This window comes from Mustelus asterias, unplaced genomic scaffold (genome assembly GCF_964213995.1).
Source record: "Mustelus asterias unplaced genomic scaffold, sMusAst1.hap1.1 HAP1_SCAFFOLD_472, whole genome shotgun sequence".
NCBI lineage: Eukaryota > Metazoa > Chordata > Chondrichthyes > Carcharhiniformes > Triakidae > Mustelus > Mustelus asterias.
In genome coordinates this window covers 95,989-122,531 of record NW_027590424.1, presented here as the reverse complement: position 1 = coordinate 122,531, position 26,543 = coordinate 95,989, and the positions used below count along the sequence as shown (strand labels likewise).

General features: G+C 58.8%; 1 protein-coding gene across 1 annotated transcript in view; it reads right to left on the bottom strand.

Moving 5' to 3' along the window:
- Window positions 1–13,825: 13,825 nt before the first annotated feature.
- LOC144486805 (uncharacterized) overlaps window positions 13,826–26,543 on the bottom strand; it is a gene marked incomplete at its 5' end in the record, with an annotated part of 81,987 nt that continues 69,269 nt past the window's right edge. Inside the window, 2 exons of the mRNA XM_078204821.1 lie at window positions 13,826–14,458; window positions 21,833–22,108. Coding sequence (XP_078060947.1) covers window positions 14,279–14,458; window positions 21,833–22,108 — 456 coding nt within the window. The remainder of the gene's footprint in view (window positions 14,459–21,832; window positions 22,109–26,543) is intronic.

The following is a 26,543-nucleotide window of genomic DNA, read 5'->3' as shown; positions in this document are numbered from 1 at the left end:
CCCGGAAGGGGAGGGGGTTTTAGTTCAGTTGGGCAGCATGGTCGGTACGGGCTTGCAGGGCCGAACGGCCTGTTCCTGTGCTGGAATTTCCTTTGTTCTTTCTCCCCCATTCTGAGACATTCTTTTCCTTTGACTTTCCCCGGGAGATCTCTCGGTCCCCCTGCCGTCCCATTGGCTGCGGATGTGGCAACGTCTCATCCAATCAGAAGTTGGGGGGCCAACCAACCGGCACACCTTTGTCTCTTGGCCGGGATGGTGGGGGAGGGGAGTGGGGGTCGGGGGCGGGGGGTGGAAGTGGGGGTGGGGGGGGTCGGGGGGGGCAGGCTGAAAAGCTACAGCACAGAGAGGACAGCCACGGACTGGGAGGGTGGCAGCGGGGTGGTGAGGTTGGCTGGAGGGGCACAATGAAGCTCCAGTGTACTGCACGAGGGGACAGAGATAGGGAGGGGTGTAGGGGCTGGAGGAGGTTACAGAGATAGGGAGGGGGTGTAGGGGGCTGGAGGAGGTTACAGAGATAGGGAGGGGGTGTAGGGGGCTGGAGGAGGTTACAGAGATAGGGAGGGGTGTAGGGGCTGGAGGAGGTTACAGAGATAGGGAGGGGGTGTAGGGGCTGGAGGAGGTTACAGAGATAGGTAGGGGGTGTAGGGGGCTGGAGGAGGTTACAGAGATAGGGAGGGGTGTAGGGGCTGGAGGAGGTTACAGAGATAGGGAGGGGGTGTAGGGGCTGGAGGCGGTTACAGAGATAGGGAGGGGGTGTAGGGGCTGGAGGAGGTTACAGAGATAGGGAGGGGGTGTAGGGGCTGGAGGAGGTTACAGAGATAGGGAGGGGGTGTAGGGGGCTGGAGGAGGTTACAGAGATAGGGAGGGGTGTAGGGGGCTGGAGGAGGTTACAGAGATAGGGAGGAGTGTAGGGGGCTGGAGGAGGTTACAGACATAGGGAGGGGGTGTAGGGGACTGGAGGACGTTACAGAGATAGGGAGGGATGTAGGAGCTGGAGGAGGTTACAGAGATAGAAAGGGGGTGTAGGGGCTGGAGGAGGGTTACAGAGATAGGGAGGGGTGTAGGGGCTGGAGGAGGTTACAGAGATAGGGAGCGGGTGTAGGGGCTGGAGGAGGTTGCAGAGATAGGGAGCGGGTGTAGGGGCTGGAGGAGGTTACAGAGATAGGGAGGGGTGTAGGGGCTGGAGGAGGTTACAGAGATAGGGAGGGGTGTAGGGGCTGGAGGAGGTTACAGAGATAGGGAGCGGTGTAGGGGCTGGAGGAGGTTACAGAGATAGGGAGCGGGTGTAGGGGCTGGAGGAGGTTACAGAGATGGGGAGCGGGTGTAGGGGCTGGAGGAGGTTTCAGAGATAGGGAGGGGTGTAGGGGCTGGAGGAGGTTGCAGAGATAGGGAGGGGTGTAGGGGCTGGAGGAGATTAAAGAGATAAGGAGTGGATATCGGGGCAGGAAGAGGTTACAGAGATAGGGAGGGGGTGTCGGTGCTGGAGGAGTTTAGAGATTGGGAGTGTTGTAGGTGTTGGAGGAGGTTACAGAGATAGGGAGGGGTGTAGGGGTTGGAGGAGGTTACAGAGATAGGGAGGGGTGTAGGCGTTGGAGGAGGTTACAGAGATAGGGATGGCTATAGGGGCTGGAGGTGGTTACAGAGATAGGGAGGGGTGTAGGGGCTGGAGGAGGTTACAGAGATAGGGAGGTGTGTAGGGGCCTGGAGAAGGTGACAGAGATAGGGAGGGGTGGTGGAGTTTACAGACATGGGGAGGGGTGTAGGGGGCTGGTGAGGTTACAGAGATAGGTAGGGGTGTGCGGGCTGGAGGAGATTGCAGAGATAGGGAGGGCGTGTAGGGGCTGGAGGAGGTTACAGAGATAGGGAGGGGGTGTAGGGGCTGGAGGAAGTTACAGAGATAGGGAGGGAGTCTGGGGACTGGAGGATGATACAGAGATTGGGAGTGGTGTAGGGTGCTGGAGGAGGTTAAAGAGGAAGAGAGGGGTGTAGGGGCTGGAGGAGGTTAGAGATAGGGAGTGTACGGGACTGGAGGGGCTTACAGAGAAAGGGAGGGGATGTAGGACCTTGAGGAGGTTGCAGAAAAAAGGAGGGGGTGTAGGGGCTGGAGGAGGGTACAGAGATAGGGAGGGGGTGTAGGGGCTGGAGGAGGTTATAGAGATAGGGAGGGGTGTAGGGGCTGGAGGAGGTTACAGAGATAGGGAGGGGTGTAGGGGCTGGGGGAGGCTACAGAGATAGGGAGGGGTGTAGGGGCTGGAGGAGGTCACAGAGATAGGGAGGGGGTGTAGGGGCTGGAGGAGGTTACAGAGATAGGGAGGGGGTGTAGGGGGCTGGAGGGGGTTACAGAGATAGGGAGGGGGTGTAGGGGGCTGGAGGAGGTTACAGAGATAGGGAGGGGGTGTAGGGGGCTGGAGGAGGTTACAGAGATAGGGAGGGGGTGTAGGGGGCTGGAGGAGGTTACAGAGATAGGGAGGGGGTGTAGGGGCTGGAGGTGGTTGCAGAGATAGGGAGGGGGTGTAGGGGGCTGGAGGAGGTTACAGAGATAGGGAGGGGGTGTAGGGGGCTGGAGGAGGTTACAGAGATAGGGAGGGGGTGTAGGGGGCTGGAGGAGGTTACAGAGATAGGGAGGGGGTGTAGGGGGCTGGAGGAGGTTACAGAGATAGGGAGGGGGTGTAGGGGGCTGGAGGAGGTTACAGAGATAGGGAGGGGGTGTAGGGGGCTGGAGGAGGTTGCAGAGATAGGGATGGGTGTAGGGGGCTGGAGGAGGTTGCAGAGATAGGGAGGGGGTGTAGGGGCTGGAGGAGGTTACAGAGATAGGGAGGGGGTGTAGGGGCTGGAGGAGGTTACAGAGATAGGGAGGGGGTGTAGGGGGCTGGAGGAGGTTGCAGAGATAGGGAGGGGGTGTAGGGGCTGGAGGAGGTTACAGAGATAGGGAGGGGGTGTAGGGGCTGGAGGAGGTTACAGAGATAGGGAGGGGGTGTAGGGGGCTGGAGGAGGTTACAGAGATAGGGAGGGGTGTAGGGGGCTGGAGGAGGTTGCAGAGATAGGGAGGGGGTGTAGGGGCTGGAGGAGGTTACAGAGATAGGGAGGGGGTGTAGGGGCTGGAGGAGGTTACAGAGATAGGGAGGGGGTGTAGGGGGCTGGAGGAGGTTGCAGAGATAGGGAGGGGGTGCTCTTTGGAGCCGGAGATGATTAACTTGAGGCTTTGGCAGAATTGGTGGGATAAACTCCATCCCCAAACCTTTCACTGGACACCACGTTAATCTCTCCACCTCCAGGGGTGAACGCCCGATACTGTGGGATATTCAGGCAGGTCAGAGTGAAGGACGCAAGGGTGAGGTTGGGACGCCCATGGCCGAATAGCCAGGGATGGGACAGAAAGTAGGTGGATTCAGAGGACGGACTGCAGGCTTTCCCCTCTTCACCCCAATGCTGCGATCTCTCGGCCCTCTCCACACAGTCCAACATGAGTTCAGTTGGACACATGCTGATGTCCCAGCTCTGAAGTGAAGGCCTGGACTCTTTGTCCAACCTTCTTCTCGTCACCCCGCTGTGAACTCCTCGACTGGATACAGGGGGGTGCAGGGCGGGCAGTAGAAAGGCAAAGGGAAAGGGGGGTGGGATGGGAAAGAATATAATGGAAGGGAATCAATTTAAGATGAGGAAAGAGCCCCTTTCCCGCACTGTCAGTATTGCTGCCAGCATCGGGTACATGGAGGCAGCAAAGGGAAGGGGCTTCGCTGGCACCCAAGCTGAGGGCTAGAACCTGGGATCCAGGGGGTCACTGGTTGCCACGGCATTCCGGTCGTCTGGCTTGTTGACCTCAGCATAATCTGCGATGTTGGGCTTCATGGAGAACTCACCAGCAACGCATATCTTCTCCGTGAAGCTCCGGTTGAAGAAACCTCACTGGATCCAAAAATGAGGACTGTTTTCAGAGGAAAAGGATCATTATTCCTTAATCCCGCTCGAATAATCCCCAGCCCAGGAACGCTCACAGGTATGGACACTGGCCGACACTGCCTCAGCAATGAACCTTCCACAGTGCGGCGCTCCCTCAGCACTGACCCTCCCACAGTGCGGCGCTCCCTCAGCACTGACCCGCCCACAGTGCGGCGCTCCCTCAGCACTGACCCTCCCACAGTGCGGCGCTCCCTCAGCACTGACCCTCCCACAGTGCGGCGCTCCCTCAGCACTGACCCTCCCACAGTGCGGTGCTCCCTCAGCACTGACCCTCCCACAGTGCGGCGCTCCCTCAGCACCGACCCTCCCACCGTGCGGCGCTCCCTCAGCACCGACCCTCCCACAGTGCGGCGCTCCCTCAGCACTGACCCTCCCACAGTGCGGCTCCCTCAGCACTGACCCTCCCACAGTGCGGCGCTCCCTCAGCACTGACCCTCCCACAGTGCGGCGCTCCCTCAGCACTGACCCTCCCACAGTGCGGCGCTCCCTCAGCACTGACCCTCCCACAGTGCGGCGCTCCCTCAGCACTGCCCCTCCCACAGTGCGGCGCTCCCTCAGCACTGACCCTCCCACCGTGCGGCGCTCCCTCAGCACCGACCCTCCCACAGTGCGGCGCTCCCTCAGCACTGACCCTCCCACAGTGCGGCTCCCTCAGCACTGACCGTCCCACAGTGCGGCGCTCCCTCAGCACTGACCCTCCCACAGTGCGGCGCTCCCTCAGCACTGACCATCCCACAGTGCGGCGCTCCCTCAGCACTGACCCTCCCACAGTGCGGCGCTCCATCAGCACTGACCCTACCACAGTGTGGCACTCCCTCAGCACTGCCCCTCCCACGGTGCGGCGCTCCCTCAGCACTGAGCCTCCGACTGTGCGGCATTCCCTCGGCACTGACCCACCCAAAGTCCGGCGCTCCTTCAGCACCGATCCTCCCACAGTGCGGCGCTCCTCAGCACTGACCCTCCCATAGTGTGGCACTCCCTCAGCACTGACCCTCCCACAGTGCGGCGTTCCCTCAGCATTGACGCTCCCACAGTGCCGCGCTCCCTCAGCACTCACCCTCCCACAGTGCAGCGCTCCGTCAGCACCGGCCCTCCCACAGTGCGGCGCTCCCTCAGCAGTGACCCTCCCACAGTGGGGCGCTCCCTCAGCACTGACCCTCCCACAGTGCGGCACTCCCTCAGCACCGACCCTCCCACCGTCCGGCGCTCCCACAGCACTTACGCTCCCACAGTGTGGCGCTCCCTCAGCACCATCCCTCCCACAATGCGGCACTCCCTGAGCACTGAACCTCCCACAGTGCGGCGCTCCCTCAGTACTGACCCTCCCACAGTGTAGCACTCCCTCAGCACTGACCTTCCAAAGTGCGGCACTCCCTCAGCACTGACCCTCCCACAGTGTGGCACTTCCTCAGCACTGAACCTCCCACAGTGCGGCATTCCCTCAGCACTGACCCTCCCACAGTGCGGCGCTCCCTCAGCACAGACCCTCCCACAGTGAAGCACTCCCTCAACACTGACCCTCCCACAACGCAGCACTCCCTCGGCACTGACCCTCCCACAGTGCGGATCTCCCTGAGCACTGACCTTCCAACAGTGCGGCGCTCCCTCAGCACTGACCATCCCACAGTGCGGCGCTCCCTCAGCACTGACCCCTCCCACAGTGCGGCGCTCCCTCAGCACTGACCCTCCCACAGTGCGGCGCTCCCTCAGCACTGACCCTACCACAGTGCGGCGCTCCCTCAGCACTGACCCTCCCACAGTGCGGCACTCCCTCAGCACTGACACTCCCACAGTGCAGCGCTCCCTCAGCACTGACCCTCCGACTGTGCGGCGTTCCCTCGGCACTGACCCACCCAAAGTCCGGCGCTCCCTCAGCACCGCTCCTCCCACAGTGCGGCACTCCCTCAGCACTGACCCTCCCACAGTGCGGCGCTCCCTCAGCACCGACCCTCCCACAGTGCGGCGCTCCCTCAGCACCGACCCTCCCACAGTGCGGCGCTCCCTCAGCACCGACCCTCCCACAGTGCGGCACTCCCTCAGCACTGACCCTCCCACAGTGCGGCGCTCCCTCAGCACTGACCCTCCCACAGTGCGGCGCACCCTCAGCACTGACCCTCCCACAGTGCGGCGCTCCCTCAGCACTGACCCTCCCACAGTGCGACGCTGCCTCAGCACTGGCCCTCCCACAGTGCGGCACTCACTCAGCACTGACCCTCCCACAGTGCGGCGCTCCCTCAGCACTGACCCTCCCACAGTGCGGAACTCCCTCAGCACTGACCCTCCCACAGTGCGGCACCCCCTCAGCACTGACCCTCCCACAGTGCGGCACTCCCTCAGCACTGACCCTCCCACAGTGCGGCGCTCCCTCAGGACTGACCCTCCCACAGTGCGGCGCTCCCTCAGCACCGACCCTCCCACAGTGCGGCGCTCCCTCAGCACTGACCCTCCCACAGTGCGGCACTCCCTCAGCACTGACCCTCCCACAGTGCGGCACTCCCTCAGCACTGACCCTCCCACAGTGCGGCGCTCCCTCAGCACCGACCCTCCCACAGTGCGGCACTCCCTCAGCACTGACCCTCCCACAGTGCGGCGCTCCCTCAGCACTGACCCTCCCACAGTGCGGCGCACCCTCAGCACTGACCCTCCCACAGTGCGGCGCTCCCTCAGCACTGACCCTCCCACAGTGCGACGCTGCCTCAGCACTGCCCCTCCCACAGTGCGGCACTCACTCAGCACTGACCCTCCCACAGTGCGGCGCTCCCTCAGCACTGACCCTCCCACAGTGCGGAACTCCCTCAGCACTGATCCTCCCACAGTGCGGCGCTCCCTCAGCACTGACCCTCCCACAGTGCGGCGCTCCCTCAGCACTGACCCTCCCGCACTGCGGCACTCCCTCAGCACTGACCCTCCCACAGTGCGGCGCTCCCTCAGCACTGACCCTCCCACAGTGCGGCGCTGCCTCAGCACTGCCCCTCCCACAGTGCGGCATTCCCTCAGCACTGACCCTCCCACAGTGCGGCGCTGCCTCAGCACTGAACCTCCCACAGTGCGGCGCTCCCTCAGCACTGACCCTCCCACAGTGCGGCGCTCCCTCAGCACTGACCCTCCCACAGTGTGGCACTCCCTCAGCACAGACCCTCCCACAGTGCAGCACTCCCTCAACACTGACCCTCCCACAGCGCAGCATCAGCACTGACCCTCCCACAGTGCGGAGCTCCCTCAGCACTGACCCTCCAACAGTGCGGCGCTCCCTCAGCACTGACCTTCCCACAGTGCGGCGCTCCCTCAGCACTGACCCTCCCACAGTGCGGCGCTCCCTCAGCACTGACCCTCCCACAGTGCGGCGCTCCCTCAGCACTGACCTTCCCACAGTGCGGCGCTCCCTCAGCACTGACCCTCCCGCACTGCGGCACTCCCTCAGCACTGACCCTCCCACAGTGCAGCGTTCCCTCAGCACCGGCCCTCCCACAGTGCGGCGCTCACTCAGCAGTGACCCTCCCACAGTGCGGAGCTCCCTCAGCACTGACCCTTCAACAGTGCGGCGCTCCCTCAGCACTGACCTTCCCACAGTGCGGCGCTCCCTCAGCACTGACCCTCCCACAGTGCGGCGCTCCCTCAGCACTGACCCTCCCACAGTGCGGCACTCCCTCAGCACTGACCCTCCCACAGTGCGGCGCTCCCTCAGCACTGACCTTCCCACAGTGCGGCGCTCCCTCAGCACTGACCCTCCCACAGTGCGGCGCTCCCTCAGCACTGACCCTCCCACAGTGCGGCGCTCCCTCAGCACTGACCCTCCCACAGTGCGGCACTCCCTCAGCACTGACCCTCCCACAGTACAGCGTTCCCTCAGCACCGGCCCTCCCACAGTGCGGCGCTCCCTCAGCAGTGACCCTCCCACAGTGGGGCGCTCCCTCAGCACTGACCCTCCCACCGTGCGGCGCTCCCTCAGCACTTACACTCCCACAGTGTGGCGCACCCTCAGCACCATCCCTCCCACAATGCGGCACTCCCTCAGCACTGACCCTCCCACAGTGCGGCGCTCCCTCAGCACTGACCCTCCCACAGTGCGGCACTCCCTCAGCACTGACCCTCCCACAGTGCGGCACTCCCTCAGCACTGACCCTCCCACAGTGTGGCACTCCCTCAGCACTGACCCTCCCACAGTGCGGCGCTCCCTCAGCACTGACACTCCCACAGTGCGGAGCTCCCTCAGCACTGACCCTCCCACAGTGCGGCGCTCCCTCAGCACTGACCCTCCCACAGTGCGGCACCCCCTCAGCACTGACCCTCCCACAGTGCGGCACTCCCTCAGCACTGACCCTCCCACAGTGCGGCGCTCCCTCAGGACTGACCCTCCCACAGTGCGGCGCTCCCTCAGCACCGACCGTCCCACAGTGCTGCGCTCTATCCTCACTGCCCATCGCACAATGTGGCGCTCCCTCAGGACTGACCCTCCCACAGTGCGGCGCTCCCTCAGCACCGACCCTCCCACAGTGTGGCGCTCCTTCAGCACCGACCCTCCCACAGTGCGGCGCTCCCTCAACACTGACCCTCCCACAGTGCAGCGCTCCCTCAGCACTGACCCTCCCACAGTGCGGCGCTCCCTCAGCACTGACCCTCCCACAGTGCGGCGCTCCCTCAGCACTGACCCTCCCACAGTGCGGCGCTCCCTCAGCACTGACCCTCCCACAGTGCGGCGCTCCCTCAGCACTGACACTCCCACAGTGCGGAGCTCCCTCAGCACTGACCTTCCCACAGTGCGGCGCTCCCTCAGCACTGACCCTCCCACAGTGCGGCACCCCCTCAGCACTGACCCTCCCACAGTGCGGCACTCCCTCAGCACTGACCCTCCCACAGTGCGGCGCTCCCTCAGGACTGACCCTCCCACAGTGCGGCGCTCCCTCAGCACCGACCCTCCCACAGTGCTGCGCTCTATCCGCACTGCCCATCGCACAATGTGGCGCTCCCTCAGCACTGACCCTCCCACAGTGCGGCACTCCCTCAGCACCGACCCTCCCACAGTGCGGCGCTCCTTCAGCACCGACCCTCCCACAGTGCGGCGCTCCCTCAGCACTGACCCTCCCACAGTGCAGCGCTCCCTCAGCACTGACCCTCCCACAGTGCGGCGCTCCCTCAGCACCGACCCTCCCACAGTGCGGCGCTCCCTCAGCACTGACCCTCCCACAGTGCGGCGCTCCCTCAGCACTGACCCTCCCACAGTGCGGCGCTCCCTCAGCACTGACCCTCCCACAGTGCGGCGCTCCCTCAGCACTGACCCTCCCACAGTGCGGCGCTCCCTCAACACTGACCCTCCCACAGTGCGGCGCTCCCTCAGCACTGACCCTCCCACAGTGCGGCGCACCCTCAGCACTGACCCTCCCACAGTGCGGCGCTCCCTCAGCACTGACCCTCCCACAGTGCGACGCTGCCTCAGCACTGCCCCTCCCACAGTGCGGCACTCACTCAGCACTGACCCTCCCACAGTGCGGCGCTCCCTCAGCACTGACCCTCCCACAGTGCGGAACTCCCTCAGCACTGATCCTCCCACAGTGCGGCGCTCCCTCAGCACTGACCCTCCCACAGTGCGGCGCTCCCTCAGCACTGACCCTCCCGCACTGCGGCACTCCCTCAGCACTGACCCTCCCACAGTGCGGCGCTCCCTCAGCACTGACCCTCCCACAGTGCGGCGCTGCCTCAGCACTGCCCCTCCCACAGTGCGGCATTCCCTCAGCACTGACCCTCCCACAGTGCGGCACTCCCTCAGCACTGACCCTCCCACAGTGCGGCGCTCCCTCAGCACTGACCCTCCCACAGTGCGGCGCTGCCTCAGCACTGCCCCTCCCACAGTGCGGCATTCCCTCAGCACTGACCCTCCCACAGTGCGGCGCTGCCTCAGCACTGAACCTCCCACAGTGCGGCGCTCCCTCAGCACTGACCCTCCCACAGTGCGGCGCTCCCTCAGCACTGACCCTCCCACAGTGTGGCACTCCCTCAGCACAGACCCTCCCACAGTGCAGCACTCCCTCAACACTGACCCTCCCACAGCGCAGCATCAGCACTGACCCTCCCACAGTGCGGAGCTCCCTCAGCACTGACCCTCCAACAGTGCGGCGCTCCCTCAGCACTGACCTTCCCACAGTGCGGCGCTCCCTCAGCACTGACCCTCCCACAGTGCGGCGCTCCCTCAGCACTGACCCTCCCACAGTGCGGCACTCCCTCAGCACTGACCCTCCCACAGTGCGGCGCTCCCTCAGCACTGACCTTCCCACAGTGCGGCGCTCCCTCAGCACTGACCCTCCCGCACTGCGGCACTCCCTCAGCACTGACCCTCCCACAGTGCAGCGTTCCCTCAGCACCGGCCCTCCCACAGTGCGGCGCTCCCTCAGCAGTGACCCTCCCACAGTGCGGAGCTCCCTCAGCACTGACCCTTCAACAGTGCGGCGCTCCCTCAGCACTGACCTTCCCACAGTGCGGCGCTCCCTCAGCACTGACCCTCCCACAGTGCGGCGCTCCCTCAGCACTGACCCTCCCACAGTGCGGCACTCCCTCAGCACTGACCCTCCCACAGTGCGGCGCTCCCTCAGCACTGACCTTCCCACAGTGCGGCGCTCCCTCAGCACTGACCCTCCCGCACTGCGGCACTCCCTCAGCACTGACCCTCCCACAGTGCAGCGTTCCCTCAGCACCGGCCCTCCCACAGTGCGGCGCTCCCTCAGCAGTGACCCTCCCACAGTGGGGCGCTCCCTCAGCACTGACCCTCCCACCGTGCGGCGCTCCCTCAGCACTTACACTCCCACAGTGTGGCGCACCCTCAGCACCATCCCTCCCACAATGCGGCACTCCCTCAGCACTGACCCTCCCACAGTGCGGCGCTCCCTCAGCACTGACCCTCCCACAGTGCGGCACTCCCTCAGCACTGACCCTCCCACAGTGCGGCACTCCCTCAGCACTGACCCTCCCACAGTGTGGCACTCCCTCAGCACTGACCCTCCCACAGTGCGGCGCTCCCTCAGCACTGACACTCCCACAGTGCGGAGCTCCCTCAGCACTGACCCTCCCACAGTGCGGCGCTCCCTCAGCACTGACCCTCCCACAGTGCGGCACCCCCTCAGCACTGACCCTCCCACAGTGCGGCACTCCCTCAGCACTGACCCTCCCACAGTGCGGCGCTCCCTCAGGACTGACCCTCCCACAGTGCGGCGCTCCCTCAGCACTGACCCTCCCACAGTGCGGCACTCCCTCAGCACCGACCCTCCCACAGTGCGGCACTCCCTCAGCACTGACCCTCCCACAGTGCGGCGCTCCCTCAGCACTGACCCTCCCACAGTGCGGCGCTCCCTCAGCACTGACCCTCCCACAGTGCAGCGCTCCCTCAGCACTGACCCTCCCACAGTACGGCACTCCCTCAGCACCGACCCTCCCACAGTGCGGCGCTCCCTCAGCACTGACCCTCCCACAGTGCGGCGCTCCCTCAGCACCGACCCTCCCACAGTGCGGCACTCCCTCAGCACTGACCCTCCCACAGTGCGGCGCTCCCTCAGCACCGACCCTCCCACAGTGCGGCGCTCCTTCAGCACCGACCCTCCCACAGTGCGGAGCTCCCTCAGCACTGACCCTCCCACAGTGCAGCGCTCCCTCAGCACTGACCCTCCCACAGTGCGGCGCTCCCTCAGCACCGACCCTCCCACAGTGTGGCGCTCCTTCAGCACCGACCCTCCCACAGTGCGGCGCTCCCTCAACACTGACCCTCCCACAGTGCAGCGCTCCCTCAGCACTGACCCTCCCACAGTGCGGCGCTCCCTCAGCACTGACCCTCCCACAGTGCGGCGCTCCCTCAGCACTGACCCTCCCACAGTGCGGCGCTCCCTCAGCACTGACCCTCCCACAGTGCGGCGCTCCCTCAGCACTGACACTCCCACAGTGCGGAGCTCCCTCAGCACTGACCCTCCCACAGTGCGGCGCTCCCTCAGCACTGACCCTCCCACAGTGCGGCACCCCCTCAGCACCGACCCTCCCACAGTGCGGCACTCCCTCAGCACTGACCCTCCCACAGTGCGGCGCTCCCTCAGCACTGACCCTCCCACAGTGCGGCGCTCCCTCAGCACTGACCCTCCCACAGTGCGGCGCTCCCTCAGCACTGACACTCCCACAGTGCGGAGCTCCCTCAGCACTGACCCTCCCACAGTGCGGCGCTCCCTCAGCACTGACCCTCCCACAGTGCGGCGCTCCCTCAGCACCGACCCTCCCACAGTGCGGCACTCCCTCAGCACTGACCCTCCCACAGTGCGGCGCTCCCTCAGCACCGACCCTCCCACAGTGCGGCGCTCCTTCAGCACCGACCCTCCCACAGTGCGGAGCTCCCTCAGCACTGACCCTCCCACAGTGCAGCGCTCCCTCAGCACTGACCCTCCCACAGTGCGGCGCTCCCTCAGCACCGACCCTCCCACAGTGTGGCGCTCCTTCAGCACCGACCCTCCCACAGTGCGGCGCTCCCTCAACACTGACCCTCCCACAGTGCAGCGCTCCCTCAGCACTGACCCTCCCACAGTGCGGCGCTCCCTCAGCACTGACCCTCCCACAGTGCGGCGCTCCCTCAGCACTGACCCTCCCACAGTGCGGCGCTCCCTCAGCACTGACCCTCCCACAGTGCGGCGCTCCCTCAGCACTGACACTCCCACAGTGCGGAGCTCCCTCAGCACTGACCCTCCCACAGTGCGGCGCTCCCTCAGCACTGACCCTCCCACAGTGCGGCACCCCCTCAGCACTGACCCTCCCACAGTGCGGCACTCCCTCAGCACTGACCCTCCCACAGTGCGGCGCTCCCTCAGGACTGACCCTCCCACAGTGCGGCGCTCCCTCAGCACCGACCCTCCCACAGTGCTGCGCTCTATCCGCACTGCCCATCGCACAATGTGGCGCTCCCTCAGCACTGACCCTCCCACAGTGCGGCACTCCCTCACCACTGACCCTCCCACAGTGCGGCGCTCCCTCAGCACCGACCCTCCCACAGTGCGGCACTCCCTCAGCACTGACCCTCCCACAGTGCGGCGCTCCCTCAGCACCGACCCTCCCACAGTGCGGCGCTCCCTCAGCACTGACCCTCCCACAGTGCAGCGCTCCCTCAGCACTGACCCTCCCACAGTGCGGCGCTCCCTCAGCACCGACCCTCCCACAGTGCGGCGCTCCCTCAGCACCGACCCTCCCACAGTGCGGCGCTCCCTCAGCACTGACCCTCCCACAGTGCGGCGCTCCCTCAGCACTGACCCTCCCACAGTGCGGCGCTCCCTCAGCACTGACCCTCCCACAGTGCGGCGCTCCCTCAGCACTGACCCTCCCACAGTGCGGCGCTCCCTCAGCACTGACCCTCCCACTGTGCGGCGCTCCCTCAGCACTGACCCTCCCACAGTGCGGCGCTCCCTCAGCACTGACCCTCCCACAGTGCGGCGCTCCCTCAGCACTGACCCTCCCACTGTGCGGCGCTCCCTCAGCACTGACCCTCCCACTGTGCGGCACTCCCTCAGCACTGACCCTCCCACAGTGCGGCGCTCCCTCAGCACTGACCCTCCCACAGTGCGGCGCTCCCTCAGCACCGACCCTCCCACAGTGCGGCGCTCCCTCAGCACCGACCCTCCCACAGTGCGGCGCTCCCTCAGCACCGACCCTCCCACAGTGCGGCGCTCCCTCAGCACCGACCCTCCCACAGTGCGGCGCTCCCTCAGCACTGACCCTCCCACAGTACGGCGCTCCTTCAGCACTGAATCGATCTCCAGTGGCCAGTCCAGTTCTGATGAAAGGGAGGAGCTGGTCCACCCAGACTCAGACCTGGTGTCTGAAATGGAAATGAACGACAGACTGAAAGCATTGGTTAAATTGAGAATTTCTTTATTCTGTGGGTGCTCCAGATGACGGACTATTTCCCAATCACAAATAGCCCAAGATTCTCTTCATTTTGACATTGAACATTTAATTCACAGACTGAAAGGCAGTTTTATCGAGAGCCAAGCTTTATAATTTCCCAGTTCCAATTCAGGTTTGATCTTGATTGAAGGTGGTCATCTCATCCAGTCAGTGGTGACATCCCAGTCCAACCCGGTCACTTCAGCAGCTCTTGTTCCGCATCGTGTTTTCACCAACCTTCTCCCCCAGTCACTCACCATCAAACCCCCTGAACACAACCTGGAACCTCAGCTCCTCCCTCAATCATATTGGCAAAAGCAGCATCGCCCGCTCCCAGGGGACAGTGAATAATGACACGGAACCAGTCCAACAGCTCCGAGGATCATCAGCAAAACAGTTCAGAATTAAACCTGTGTAGTTCTCAGATCAATCTCAGCATTTCTTTCCGAAGCTCAGCAACCACTGATTCCTTTTCTGGGTAACCGTCACACAGACAACCCGCAAACTCAGCGAGAATCCTGTTGGCCTCATTCTCAAGGACTGTATTCATCGATGCTGTGAAGGGCAGCAGAGTCCACTCGTACAGGACATAACTCTGCTTCTGAAAACCACACAAAAAACAGAGTTAGATGAAGCATAATTTCACTTATACTGCCCCCATCAAACACTCCCAGGACAGGTACAGCACGGGGTTAGATACACAGTAAAGCTCCCTCTACACTGTCCCCATCAAACACTCCCAGGACAGGTACAGCACGGGGTTAGATACAGAGTAAAGCTCCCTCTACACTGTCCCCATCAAACACTCCCAGGACAGGTACAGCACGGGGTTAGATACAGAGTAAAGCTCCCTCTACACTGTCCCCCATCAAACACTCCCAGGACAGGTACAGCACGGGGTTAGATACAGAGTAAAGCTCCATCTACACTGTCCACATCAAACACTCCCAGGACAGGTACAGCACGGGGTTAGATACAGAGTAAAGCTCCCTCTACACTGTCCCCCATCAAACACTCCCAGGACAGGTACAGCACGGGGTTAGATACAGAGTAAAGCTCCCTCTACACTGTCCCCCATCAAACACTCCCAGGACAGGTACAGCAGGGGGTGAGATACAGAGTAAAGCTCCCTCTACACTGTCCCCATCAAACACTCCCAGGACAGGTACATCACGGGGTTAGATACAGAGTAAAGCTCCCTCTACACTGTCCCCCATCAAACACTCCCAGGACAGGTACAGCAGGGGGTTAGATACAGAGTAAAGCTCCCTCTACACTGTCCCCATCAAACACTCCCAGGACAGGTACATCACGGGGTTAGATACAGAGTAAAGCTCCCTCCACACTGTCCACATCAAACACTCCCAGGACAGGTACAGCACGGGGTTAGATACAGAGTAAAGCTCCCTCCACACTGTCCACATCAAACACTCCCAGGACAGGTACAGCACGGGGTTAGATACAGAGTAAAGCTCCCTCTACACTGTCCCCCATCAAACACTCTCAGGACAGGTACAGCACGGGGTTAGATACAGAGTAAAGCTCCCTCTACACTGCCCCCATCAAACACTCCCAGGACAGGTACAGCACGGGGTTAGGTACAGAGTAAAGCTCCCTTTACCCTGTCCCCATCAAACACTCCCAGGACAGGTACAGCACGGGGTTAGATACAGAGTAAAGCTCCCTCTACACTGTCCCCCATCAAACACTCCCAGGACAGGTACAGCACGGGGTTAGATACAGAGTAAAGCTCCCTCTACACTGTCCCCCATCAAACACACCCAGGACAGGTACAGCACGGGGTTAGATACAGAGTAAAGCTCCCTCTACACTGTCCCCATCAAACACTCCCAGGACAGGTACAGCACGGGGTTAGATACAGAGTAAAGCTCCTTCTACACTGTCCCCATCAAACACTGCCAGGACAGGTACAGCACGGGGTTAGATACAGAGTAAAGCTCCCTCTACACTGTCCCCCATCAAACACTCCCAGGACAGGTACAGCGCGGGGTTAGATACAGAGTAAAGCTCCCTCTACACTGTCCCCCATCAAACACTCCCAGGACAGGTACAGCACGGGGTTAGATACAGAGTAAAGCACCCTCTACACTGTCCACATCAAACACTCCCAGGACAGGTACAGCACGGGGTTAGATACAGAGTAAAGCTCCCTCTACACTGTCCCCCATCAAACACTCCCAGGACAGGTACAGCACGGGGTTAGATACAGAGTAAAGCTCCCTCTACACTGTCCCCCATCAAACACACCCAGGACAGGTACAGCAGGGGGTTAGATACAGAGTAAAGCTCCCTCTACACTGTCCCCATCAAACACTCCCAGGACAGGTACAGCACGGGGTTAGATACAGAGTAAAGCTCCCTCTACACTGTCCACATCAAACACTCCCAGGACAGGTACAGCACGGGGTTAGATACAGAGTAAAGCTCCCTCTACACTGCCCCCATCAAACACCCCCAGGACAGGTACAGCACGGGGTTAGATACAGAGTAAAGCTCCCTCCACACTGTCCACATCAAACACTCCCAGGACAGGTACAGCACGGGGTTAGATACAGAGTAAAGCTCCCTCTACACTGTCCACATCAAACACTCCCAGGACAGGTACAGCACGGGGTTAGATACAGAGTAAAGCTCCCTCGACACTGTCCCCATCAAACACTCCCAGGACAGGTACATCACAGGGTTAGGTACAGAGTAAAGCTCCCTCTACACTGTCCCCCATCAAACACTCCCAGGACAGGTACAGCAGGGGGTTAGATACAGAGTAAAGCTCCCTCTACACTGTCCCCATCAAACACTCCCAGGACAGGTACATCACGGGGTTAGATACAGAGTAAAGCTCCCTCCACACTGTCCACATCAAACACTCCCAGGACAGGTACAGCACGGGGTTAGATACAGAGTAAAGCTCCCTCCACACTGTCCACATCAAACACTCCCAGGACAGGTACAGCACGGGGTTAGATACAGAGTAAAGCTCCCTCTACACTGTCCACATCAAACACTCCCAGGACAGGTACAGCACGGGGTTAGATACAGAGTAAAGCTCCCTCTACGCTGCCCCCATCAAACACTCCCAGGACAGGTACAGCACGGGGTTAGATACAGAGTAAAGCTCCCTCCACACTGTCCACATCAAACACTCCCAGGACAGGTACAGCACGGGGTTAGATACAGAGTAAAGCTCCCTCTACACTGTCCCTCATCAAACACTCCCAGGACAGGTACAGCACGGGGTTAGATACAGAGTAAAGCTCCCTCTCCACTGTCCCCATCAAACACTCCCAGGGCAGGTGCAGCACGGGGTTAGATACAGAGTAAAGCTCCCTCTTCACTGTCCCCATCAAACACTCCCAGGACAGGTACAACACGGGGTTCGATACAGAGTAAAGCTCCCGCTACACTGTCCCCATCAAACACTCCCAGGACAGGTACAACACGGGGTTAGATACAGACTAAAGCTCCCTCTACACTGTCCCCATCAAACACTCCCAGGACAGGTACAGCACGGGGTTAGATACAGAGTAAAGCTCCCTCTACACTGTCCCCATCAAACACTCCCAGGACAGGTACAGCACGGGGTTAGATACAGAGTAAAGCTCCCTCTACACTGTCCCCATCAAACACTCCCAGGACAGGTACAGCACGGGGTTAGATACAGAGTAAAGCTCCCTCTACACTGTCCCCCATCAAACACTCCCAGGCCAAGTACAGCACGGGGTTAGATACAGAGTAAAGCTCCCTCCACACTGTCCCCCATCAAACACACCCAGGACAGGTACAGCACGGGGTTAGATACAGAGTAATGCTCCCTCTGCACTATCCCCCATCAAACACTCCCAGGACAGGTACAGCACGGGGTTAGATACAGGGTAAAGCTCCCTCTACACTGTCCCCGTCAAACACTCCCAGGACAGGTACAGCACGGGGTTAGATACAGAGTAAAGCTCCCTCTGCACTGTCCCCATCAAACACTCCCAGGACAGGGACAGCACGGGGTTAGATACAGAGTAAAGCTCCCTCTACACTGTCCCCCATCAAACACTCCCAGGACAGGTACAGCACGGGGTTAGATACAGAGTAAAGCTCCCTCTACACTGTCCCCCATCAAACACTCCCAGGACAGGTACAGCACGGGTTTAGATACAGAGTAAAGCTCCCTCTACACTGTCCCCATCAAACACCCCCAGGACAGGTACAGCACGGGGTTAGATACAGAGTAAAGCTCCCTCTACACTGTCCCCAACAAACACTCCCAGGACAGGAACAGCACGGGGTTAGATACAGAGTAAAGCTCCCTCTACACTGTCCCCCATCAAACACTCCCAGGACAGGTACAGCAGGGGGTGAGATACAGAGTAAAGCTCCCTCTACACTGTCCCCATCAAACACTCCCAGGACAGGTACATCACGGGGTTAGATACAGAGTAAAGCTCCCTCTACACTGTCCCCCATCAAACACTCCCAGGACAGGTACAGCAGGGGGTTAGATACAGAGTAAAGCTCCCTCTACACTGTCCCCATCAAACACTCCCAGGACAGGTACATCACGGGGTTAGATACAGAGTAAAGCTCCCTCCACACTGTCCACATCAAACACTCCCAGGACAGGTACAGCACGGGGTTAGATACAGAGTAAAGCTCCCTCCACACTGTCCACATCAAACACTCCCAGGACAGGTACAGCACGGGGTTAGATACAGAGTAAAGCTCCCTCTACACTGTCCCCCATCAAACACTCTCAGGACAGGTACAGCACGGGGTTAGATACAGAGTAAAGCTCCCTCTACACTGCCCCCATCAAACACTCCCAGGACAGGTACAGCACGGGGTTAGGTACAGAGTAAAGCTCCCTTTACCCTGTCCCCATCAAACACTCCCAGGACAGGTACAGCACGGGGTTAGATACAGAGTAAAGCTCCCTCTACACTGTCCCCCATCAAACACTCCCAGGACAGGTACAGCACGGGGTTAGATACAGAGTAAAGCTCCCTCTACACTGTCCCCCATCAAACACACCCAGGACAGGTACAGCACGGGGTTAGATACAGAGTAAAGCTCCCTCTACACTGTCCCCATCAAACACTCCCAGGACAGGTACAGCACGGGGTTAGATACAGAGTAAAGCTCCTTCTACACTGTCCCCATCAAACACTGCCAGGACAGGTACAGCACGGGGTTAGATACAGAGTAAAGCTCCCTCTACACTGTCCCCCATCAAACACTCCCAGGACAGGTACAGCGCGGGGTTAGATACAGAGTAAAGCTCCCTCTACACTGTCCCCCATCAAACACTCCCAGGACAGGTACAGCACGGGGTTAGATACAGAGTAAAGCACCCTCTACACTGTCCACATCAAACACTCCCAGGACAGGTACAGCACGGGGTTAGATACAGAGTAAAGCTCCCTCTACACTGTCCCCCATCAAACACTCCCAGGACAGGTACAGCACGGGGTTAGATACAGAGTAAAGCTCCCTCTACACTGTCCCCCATCAAACACACCCAGGACAGGTACAGCAGGGGGTTAGATACAGAGTAAAGCTCCCTCTACACTGTCCCCATCAAACACTCCCAGGACAGGTACAGCACGGGGTTAGATACAGAGTAAAGCTCCCTCTACACTGTCCACATCAAACACTCCCAGGACAGGTACAGCACGGGGTTAGATACAGAGTAAAGCTCCCTCTACACTGCCCCCATCAAACACCCCCAGGACAGGTACAGCACGGGGTTAGATACAGAGTAAAGCTCCCTCCACACTGTCCACATCAAACACTCCCAGGACAGGTACAGCACGGGGTTAGATACAGAGTAAAGCTCCCTCTACACTGTCCACATCAAACACTCCCAGGACAGGTACAGCACGGGGTTAGATACAGAGTAAAGCTCCCTCGACACTGTCCCCATCAAACACTCCCAGGACAGGTACATCACGGGGTTAGGTACAGAGTAAAGCTCCCTCTACACTGTCCCCCATCAAACACTCCCAGGACAGGTACAGCAGGGGGTTAGATACAGAGTAAAGCTCCCTCTACACTGTCCCCATCAAACACTCCCAGGACAGGTACATCACGGGGTTAGATACAGAGTAAAGCTCCCTCCACACTGTCCACATCAAACACTCCCAGGACAGGTACAGCACGGGGTTAGATACAGAGTAAAGCTCCCTCCACACTGTCCACATCAAACACTCCCAGGACAGGTACAGCACGGGGTTAGATACAGAGTAAAGCTCCCTCTACACTGTCCACATCAAACACTCCCAGGACAGGTACAGCACGGGGTTAGATACAGAGTAAAGCTCCCTCTACGCTGCCCCCATCAAACACTCCCAGGACAGGTACAGCACGGGGTTAGATACAGAGTAAAGCTCCCTCCACACTGTCCACATCAAACACTCCCAGGACAGGTACAGCACGGGGTTAGATACAGAGTAATGCTCCCTCTACACTGTCCCTCATCAAACACTCCCAGGACAGGTACAGCACGGGGTTAGATACAGAGTAAAGCTCCCTCTCCACTGTCCCCATCAAACACTCCCAGGGCAGGTGCAGCACGGGGTTAGATACAGAGTAAAGCTCCCTCTTCACTGTCCCCATCAAACACTCCCTGGACAGGTACAACACGGGGTTCGATACAGAGTAAAGCTCCCGCTACACTGTCCCCATCAAACACTCCCAGGACAGGTACAACACGGGGTTAGATACAGACTAAAGCTCCCTCTACACTGTCCCCATCAAACACTCCCAGGACAGGTACAGCACGGGGTTAGATACAGAGTAAAGCTCCCTCTACACTGTCCCCATCAAACACTCCCAGGACAGGTACAGCACGGGGTTAGATACAGAGTAAAGCTCCCTCTACACTGTCCCCATCAAACACTCCCAGGACAGGTACAGCACGGGGTTAGATACAGAGTAAAGCTCCCTCTACACTGTCCCCCATCAAACACTCCCAGGCCAAGTACAGCACGGGGTTAGATACAGAGTAAAGCTCCCTCCACACTGTCCCCCATCAAACACACCCAGGACAGGTACAGCACGGGGTTAGATACAGAGTAATGCTCCCTCTGCACTATCCCCCATCAAACACTCCCAGGACAGGTACAGCACGGGGTTAGATACAGAGTAAAGCTCCCTCTGCACTGTCCCCATCAAACACTCCCAGGACAGGGACAGCACGGGGTTAGATACAGAGTAAAGCTCCCTCTACACTGTCCCCCATCAAACACTCCCAGGACAGGTACAGCACGGGGTTAGATACAGAGTAAAGCTCCCTCTACACTGTCCCCCATCAAACACTCCCAGGACAGGTACAGCACGGGTTTAGATACAGAGTAAAGCTCCCTCTACACTGTCCCCATCAAACACCCCCAGGACAGGTACAGCACGGGGTTAGATACAGAGTAAAGCTCCCTCTACACTGTCCCCAACAAACACTCCCAGGACAGGAACAGCACGGGGTTAGATACAGAGTAAAGCTCACTCTACACTGTCCCCATCAAACACTCCCAGGGCAGGTACAGCACGGGGTTAGATACAGAGTAAAGCTCACTCTACACTGTCCCCCATCAAACACTCCCAGGACAGGTACAGCACGGGGTTAGATACAGAGTAAAGCTCCCTCTACACTGTCCCCATCAAACACTCCCAGGACAGGTACAGCACGGGGTTAGATACAGAGTAAAGCTCCCTCTACACTGTCCCCCATCAAACACTCCCAGGACAGGTACAGCACGGGGTTAGATACAGAGTAAAGCTCCCTCTACACTGTCCCCATCAAACACTCCCAGGACAGGTACAGCACGGGGTTAGATACAGAGTAAAGCTCCCTCTACACTGTCGCAGATCAAACACTCCCAGGACAGGTACAGCGCGCGGTGAGAATCAGAGTTATGCTCCCTCTACGCAGCTCCATTGAAAAGCACATTTTATTTTTAATTTAGCGTACCTGTTGCTTGCAGTATTGGTTAAAATCTTTCAGCCTCTTTTTCTTCAATTCATGAACAGCAATCTTAAACAGCAACTGGTATTCGCGGTTTAAGTTGGACAATACATTCTGCAATTGCTGGTCCAACTCTTTAACATGTGACGATGTATCCTCCTCAGTCCCTTTCAGCTGCTCCTTAAAATCATTCTTCAGCTCATTGACTTTCTTCTCCAGAAGAGCCTGCATTGCTAGTGGAGAGGTCTTCAATCGTTGTGTAGTTTCCTGTGCATCTCGCATCTGAAATACAAAACAGAGTCAGTTACAGAGTAAAGCTCCCTCTACACTGTCCCCATCAAACACTCCCAGGACAGGGACAGCACGGGGTTAGATACAGAGTAAAGCTCCCTCTACACTGCCCCCATCAAACACTCCCAGGACAGGTACAGCACGGGGTTAGATACAGAGTAAAGCTCCCTCTACACTGTCCCCATCAAACACTCCCAGGACAGGTACAGCACGGGCTTAGATACAGAGTAAAGCTCCCTCTACACTGTCCCCATCAAACACTCCCAGGACAGGTACAGCACGGGGTTAGATACAGAGTAAAGCTCCCTCTACACTGTCCCCATCAAACACTCCCAGGACAGGTACAGCACGGGGTTAGATACAGAGTAAAGCTCCCTCTACACTGTCCCCATCAAACACTCCCAGGACAGGTACAGCACGGGGTTAGATACAGAGTAAAGCTCCCTCGACACTGTCCCCATCAAACACTCCCAGGACAGGTACATCACGGGGTTAGGTACAGAGTAAAGCTCCCTCTACACTGTCCCCCATCAAACACTCCCAGGACAGGTACAGCAGGGGGTTAGATACAGAGTAAAGCTCCCTCTACACTGTCCCCATCAAACACTCCCAGGACAGGTACATCACGGGGTTAGATACAGAGTAAAGCTCCCTCCACACTGTCCACATCAAACACTCCCAGGACAGGTACAGCACGGGGTTAGATACAGAGTAAAGCTCCCTCCACACTGTCCACATCAAACACTCCCAGGACAGGTACAGCACGGGGTTAGATACAGAGTAAAGCTCCCTCTACACTGTCCACATCAAACACTCCCAGGACAGGTACAGCACGGGGTTAGATACAGAGTAAAGCTCCCTCTACGCTGCCCCCATCAAACACTCCCAGGACAGGTACAGCACGGGGTTAGATACAGAGTAAAGCTCCCTCCACACTGTCCACATCAAACACTCCCAGGACAGGTACAGCACGGGGTTAGATACAGAGTAAAGCTCCCTCTACACTGTCCCTCATCAAACACTCCCAGGACAGGTACAGCACGGGGTTAGATACAGAGTAAAGCTCCCTCTCCACTGTCCCCATCAAACACTCCCAGGGCAGGTGCAGCACGGGGTTAGATACAGAGTAAAGCTCCCTCTTCACTGTCCCCATCAAACACTCCCAGGACAGGTACAACACGGGGTTCGATACAGAGTAAAGCTCCCGCTACACTGTCCCCATCAAACACTCCCAGGACAGGTACAACACGGGGTTAGATACAGACTAAAGCTCCCTCTACACTGTCCCCATCAAACACTCCCAGGACAGGTACAGCACGGGGTTAGATACAGAGTAAAGCTCCCTCTACACTGTCCCCATCAAACACTCCCAGGACAGGTACAGCACGGGGTTAGATACAGAGTAAAGCTCCCTCTACACTGTCCCCATCAAACACTCCCAGGACAGGTACAGCACGGGGTTAGATACAGAGTAAAGCTCCCTCTACACTGTCCCCCATCAAACACTCCCAGGCCAAGTACAGCACGGGGTTAGATACAGAGTAAAGCTCCCTCCACACTGTCCCCCATCAAACACACCCAGGACAGGTACAGCACGGGGTTAGATACAGAGTAATGCTCCCTCTGCACTATCCCCCATCAAACACTCCCAGGACAGGTACAGCACGGGGTTAGATACAGGGTAAAGCTCCCTCTACACTGTCCCCGTCAAACACTCCCAGGACAGGTACAGCACGGGGTTAGATACAGAGTAAAGCTCCCTCTGCACTGTCCCCATCAAACACTCCCAGGACAGGGACAGCACGGGGTTAGATACAGAGTAAAGCTCCCTCTACACTGTCCCCCATCAAACACTCCCAGGACAGGTACAGCACGGGGTTAGATACAGAGTAAAGCTCCCTCTACACTGTCCCCCATCAAACACTCCCAGGACAGGTACAGCACGGGTTTAGATACAGAGTAAAGCTCCCTCTACACTGTCCCCATCAAACACCCCCAGGACAGGTACAGCACGGGGTTAGATACAGAGTAAAGCTCCCTCTACACTGTCCCCAACAAACACTCCCAGGACAGGAACAGCACGGGGTTAGATACAGAGTAAAGCTCCCTCTACACTGTCCCCCATCAAACACTCCCAGGACAGGTACAGCAGGGGGTGAGATACAGAGTAAAGCTCCCTCTACACTGTCCCCATCAAACACTCCCAGGACAGGTACATCACGGGGTTAGATACAGAGTAAAGCTCCCTCTACACTGTCCCCCATCAAACACTCCCAGGACAGGTACAGCAGGGGGTTAGATACAGAGTAAAGCTCCCTCTACACTGTCCCCATCAAACACTCCCAGGACAGGTACATCACGGGGTTAGATACAGAGTAAAGCTCCCTCCACACTGTCCACATCAAACACTCCCAGGACAGGTACAGCACGGGGTTAGATACAGAGTAAAGCTCCCTCCACACTGTCCACATCAAACACTCCCAGGACAGGTACAGCACGGGGTTAGATACAGAGTAAAGCTCCCTCTACACTGTCCCCCATCAAACACTCTCAGGACAGGTACAGCACGGGGTTAGATACAGAGTAAAGCTCCCTCTACACTGCCCCCATCAAACACTCCCAGGACAGGTACAGCACGGGGTTAGGTACAGAGTAAAGCTCCCTTTACCCTGTCCCCATCAAACACTCCCAGGACAGGTACAGCACGGGGTTAGATACAGAGTAAAGCTCCCTCTACACTGTCCCCCATCAAACACTCCCAGGACAGGTACAGCACGGGGTTAGATACAGAGTAAAGCTCCCTCTACACTGTCCCCCATCAAACACACCCAGGACAGGTACAGCACGGGGTTAGATACAGAGTAAAGCTCCCTCTACACTGTCCCCATCAAACACTCCCAGGACAGGTACAGCACGGGGTTAGATACAGAGTAAAGCTCCTTCTACACTGTCCCCATCAAACACTGCCAGGACAGGTACAGCACGGGGTTAGATACAGAGTAAAGCTCCCTCTACACTGTCCCCCATCAAACACTCCCAGGACAGGTACAGCGCGGGGTTAGATACAGAGTAAAGCTCCCTCTACACTGTCCCCCATCAAACACTCCCAGGACAGGTACAGCACGGGGTTAGATACAGAGTAAAGCACCCTCTACACTGTCCACATCAAACACTCCCAGGACAGGTACAGCACGGGGTTAGATACAGAGTAAAGCTCCCTCTACACTGTCCCCCATCAAACACTCCCAGGACAGGTACAGCACGGGGTTAGATACAGAGTAAAGCTCCCTCTACACTGTCCCCCATCAAACACACCCAGGACAGGTACAGCAGGGGGTTAGATACAGAGTAAAGCTCCCTCTACACTGTCCCCATCAAACACTCCCAGGACAGGTACAGCACGGGGTTAGATACAGAGTAAAGCTCCCTCTACACTGTCCACATCAAACACTCCCAGGACAGGTACAGCACGGGGTTAGATACAGAGTAAAGCTCCCTCTACACTGCCCCCATCAAACACCCCCAGGACAGGTACAGCACGGGGTTAGATACAGAGTAAAGCTCCCTCCACACTGTCCACATCAAACACTCCCAGGACAGGTACAGCACGGGGTTAGATACAGAGTAAAGCTCCCTCTACACTGTCCACATCAAACACTCCCAGGACAGGTACAGCACGGGGTTAGATACAGAGTAAAGCTCCCTCGACACTGTCCCCATCAAACACTCCCAGGACAGGTACATCACGGGGTTAGGTACAGAGTAAAGCTCCCTCTACACTGTCCCCCATCAAACACTCCCAGGACAGGTACAGCAGGGGGTTAGATACAGAGTAAAGCTCCCTCTACACTGTCCCCATCAAACACTCCCAGGACAGGTACATCACGGGGTTAGATACAGAGTAAAGCTCCCTCCACACTGTCCACATCAAACACTCCCAGGACAGGTACAGCACGGGGTTAGATACAGAGTAAAGCTCCCTCCACACTGTCCACATCAAACACTCCCAGGACAGGTACAGCACGGGGTTAGATACAGAGTAAAGCTCCCTCTACACTGTCCACATCAAACACTCCCAGGACAGGTACAGCACGGGGTTAGATACAGAGTAAAGCTCCCTCTACGCTGCCCCCATCAAACACTCCCAGGACAGGTACAGCACGGGGTTAGATACAGAGTAAAGCTCCCTCCACACTGTCCACATCAAACACTCCCAGGACAGGTACAGCACGGGGTTAGATACAGAGTAATGCTCCCTCTACACTGTCCCTCATCAAACACTCCCAGGACAGGTACAGCACGGGGTTAGATACAGAGTAAAGCTCCCTCTCCACTGTCCCCATCAAACACTCCCAGGGCAGGTGCAGCACGGGGTTAGATACAGAGTAAAGCTCCCTCTTCACTGTCCCCATCAAACACTCCCTGG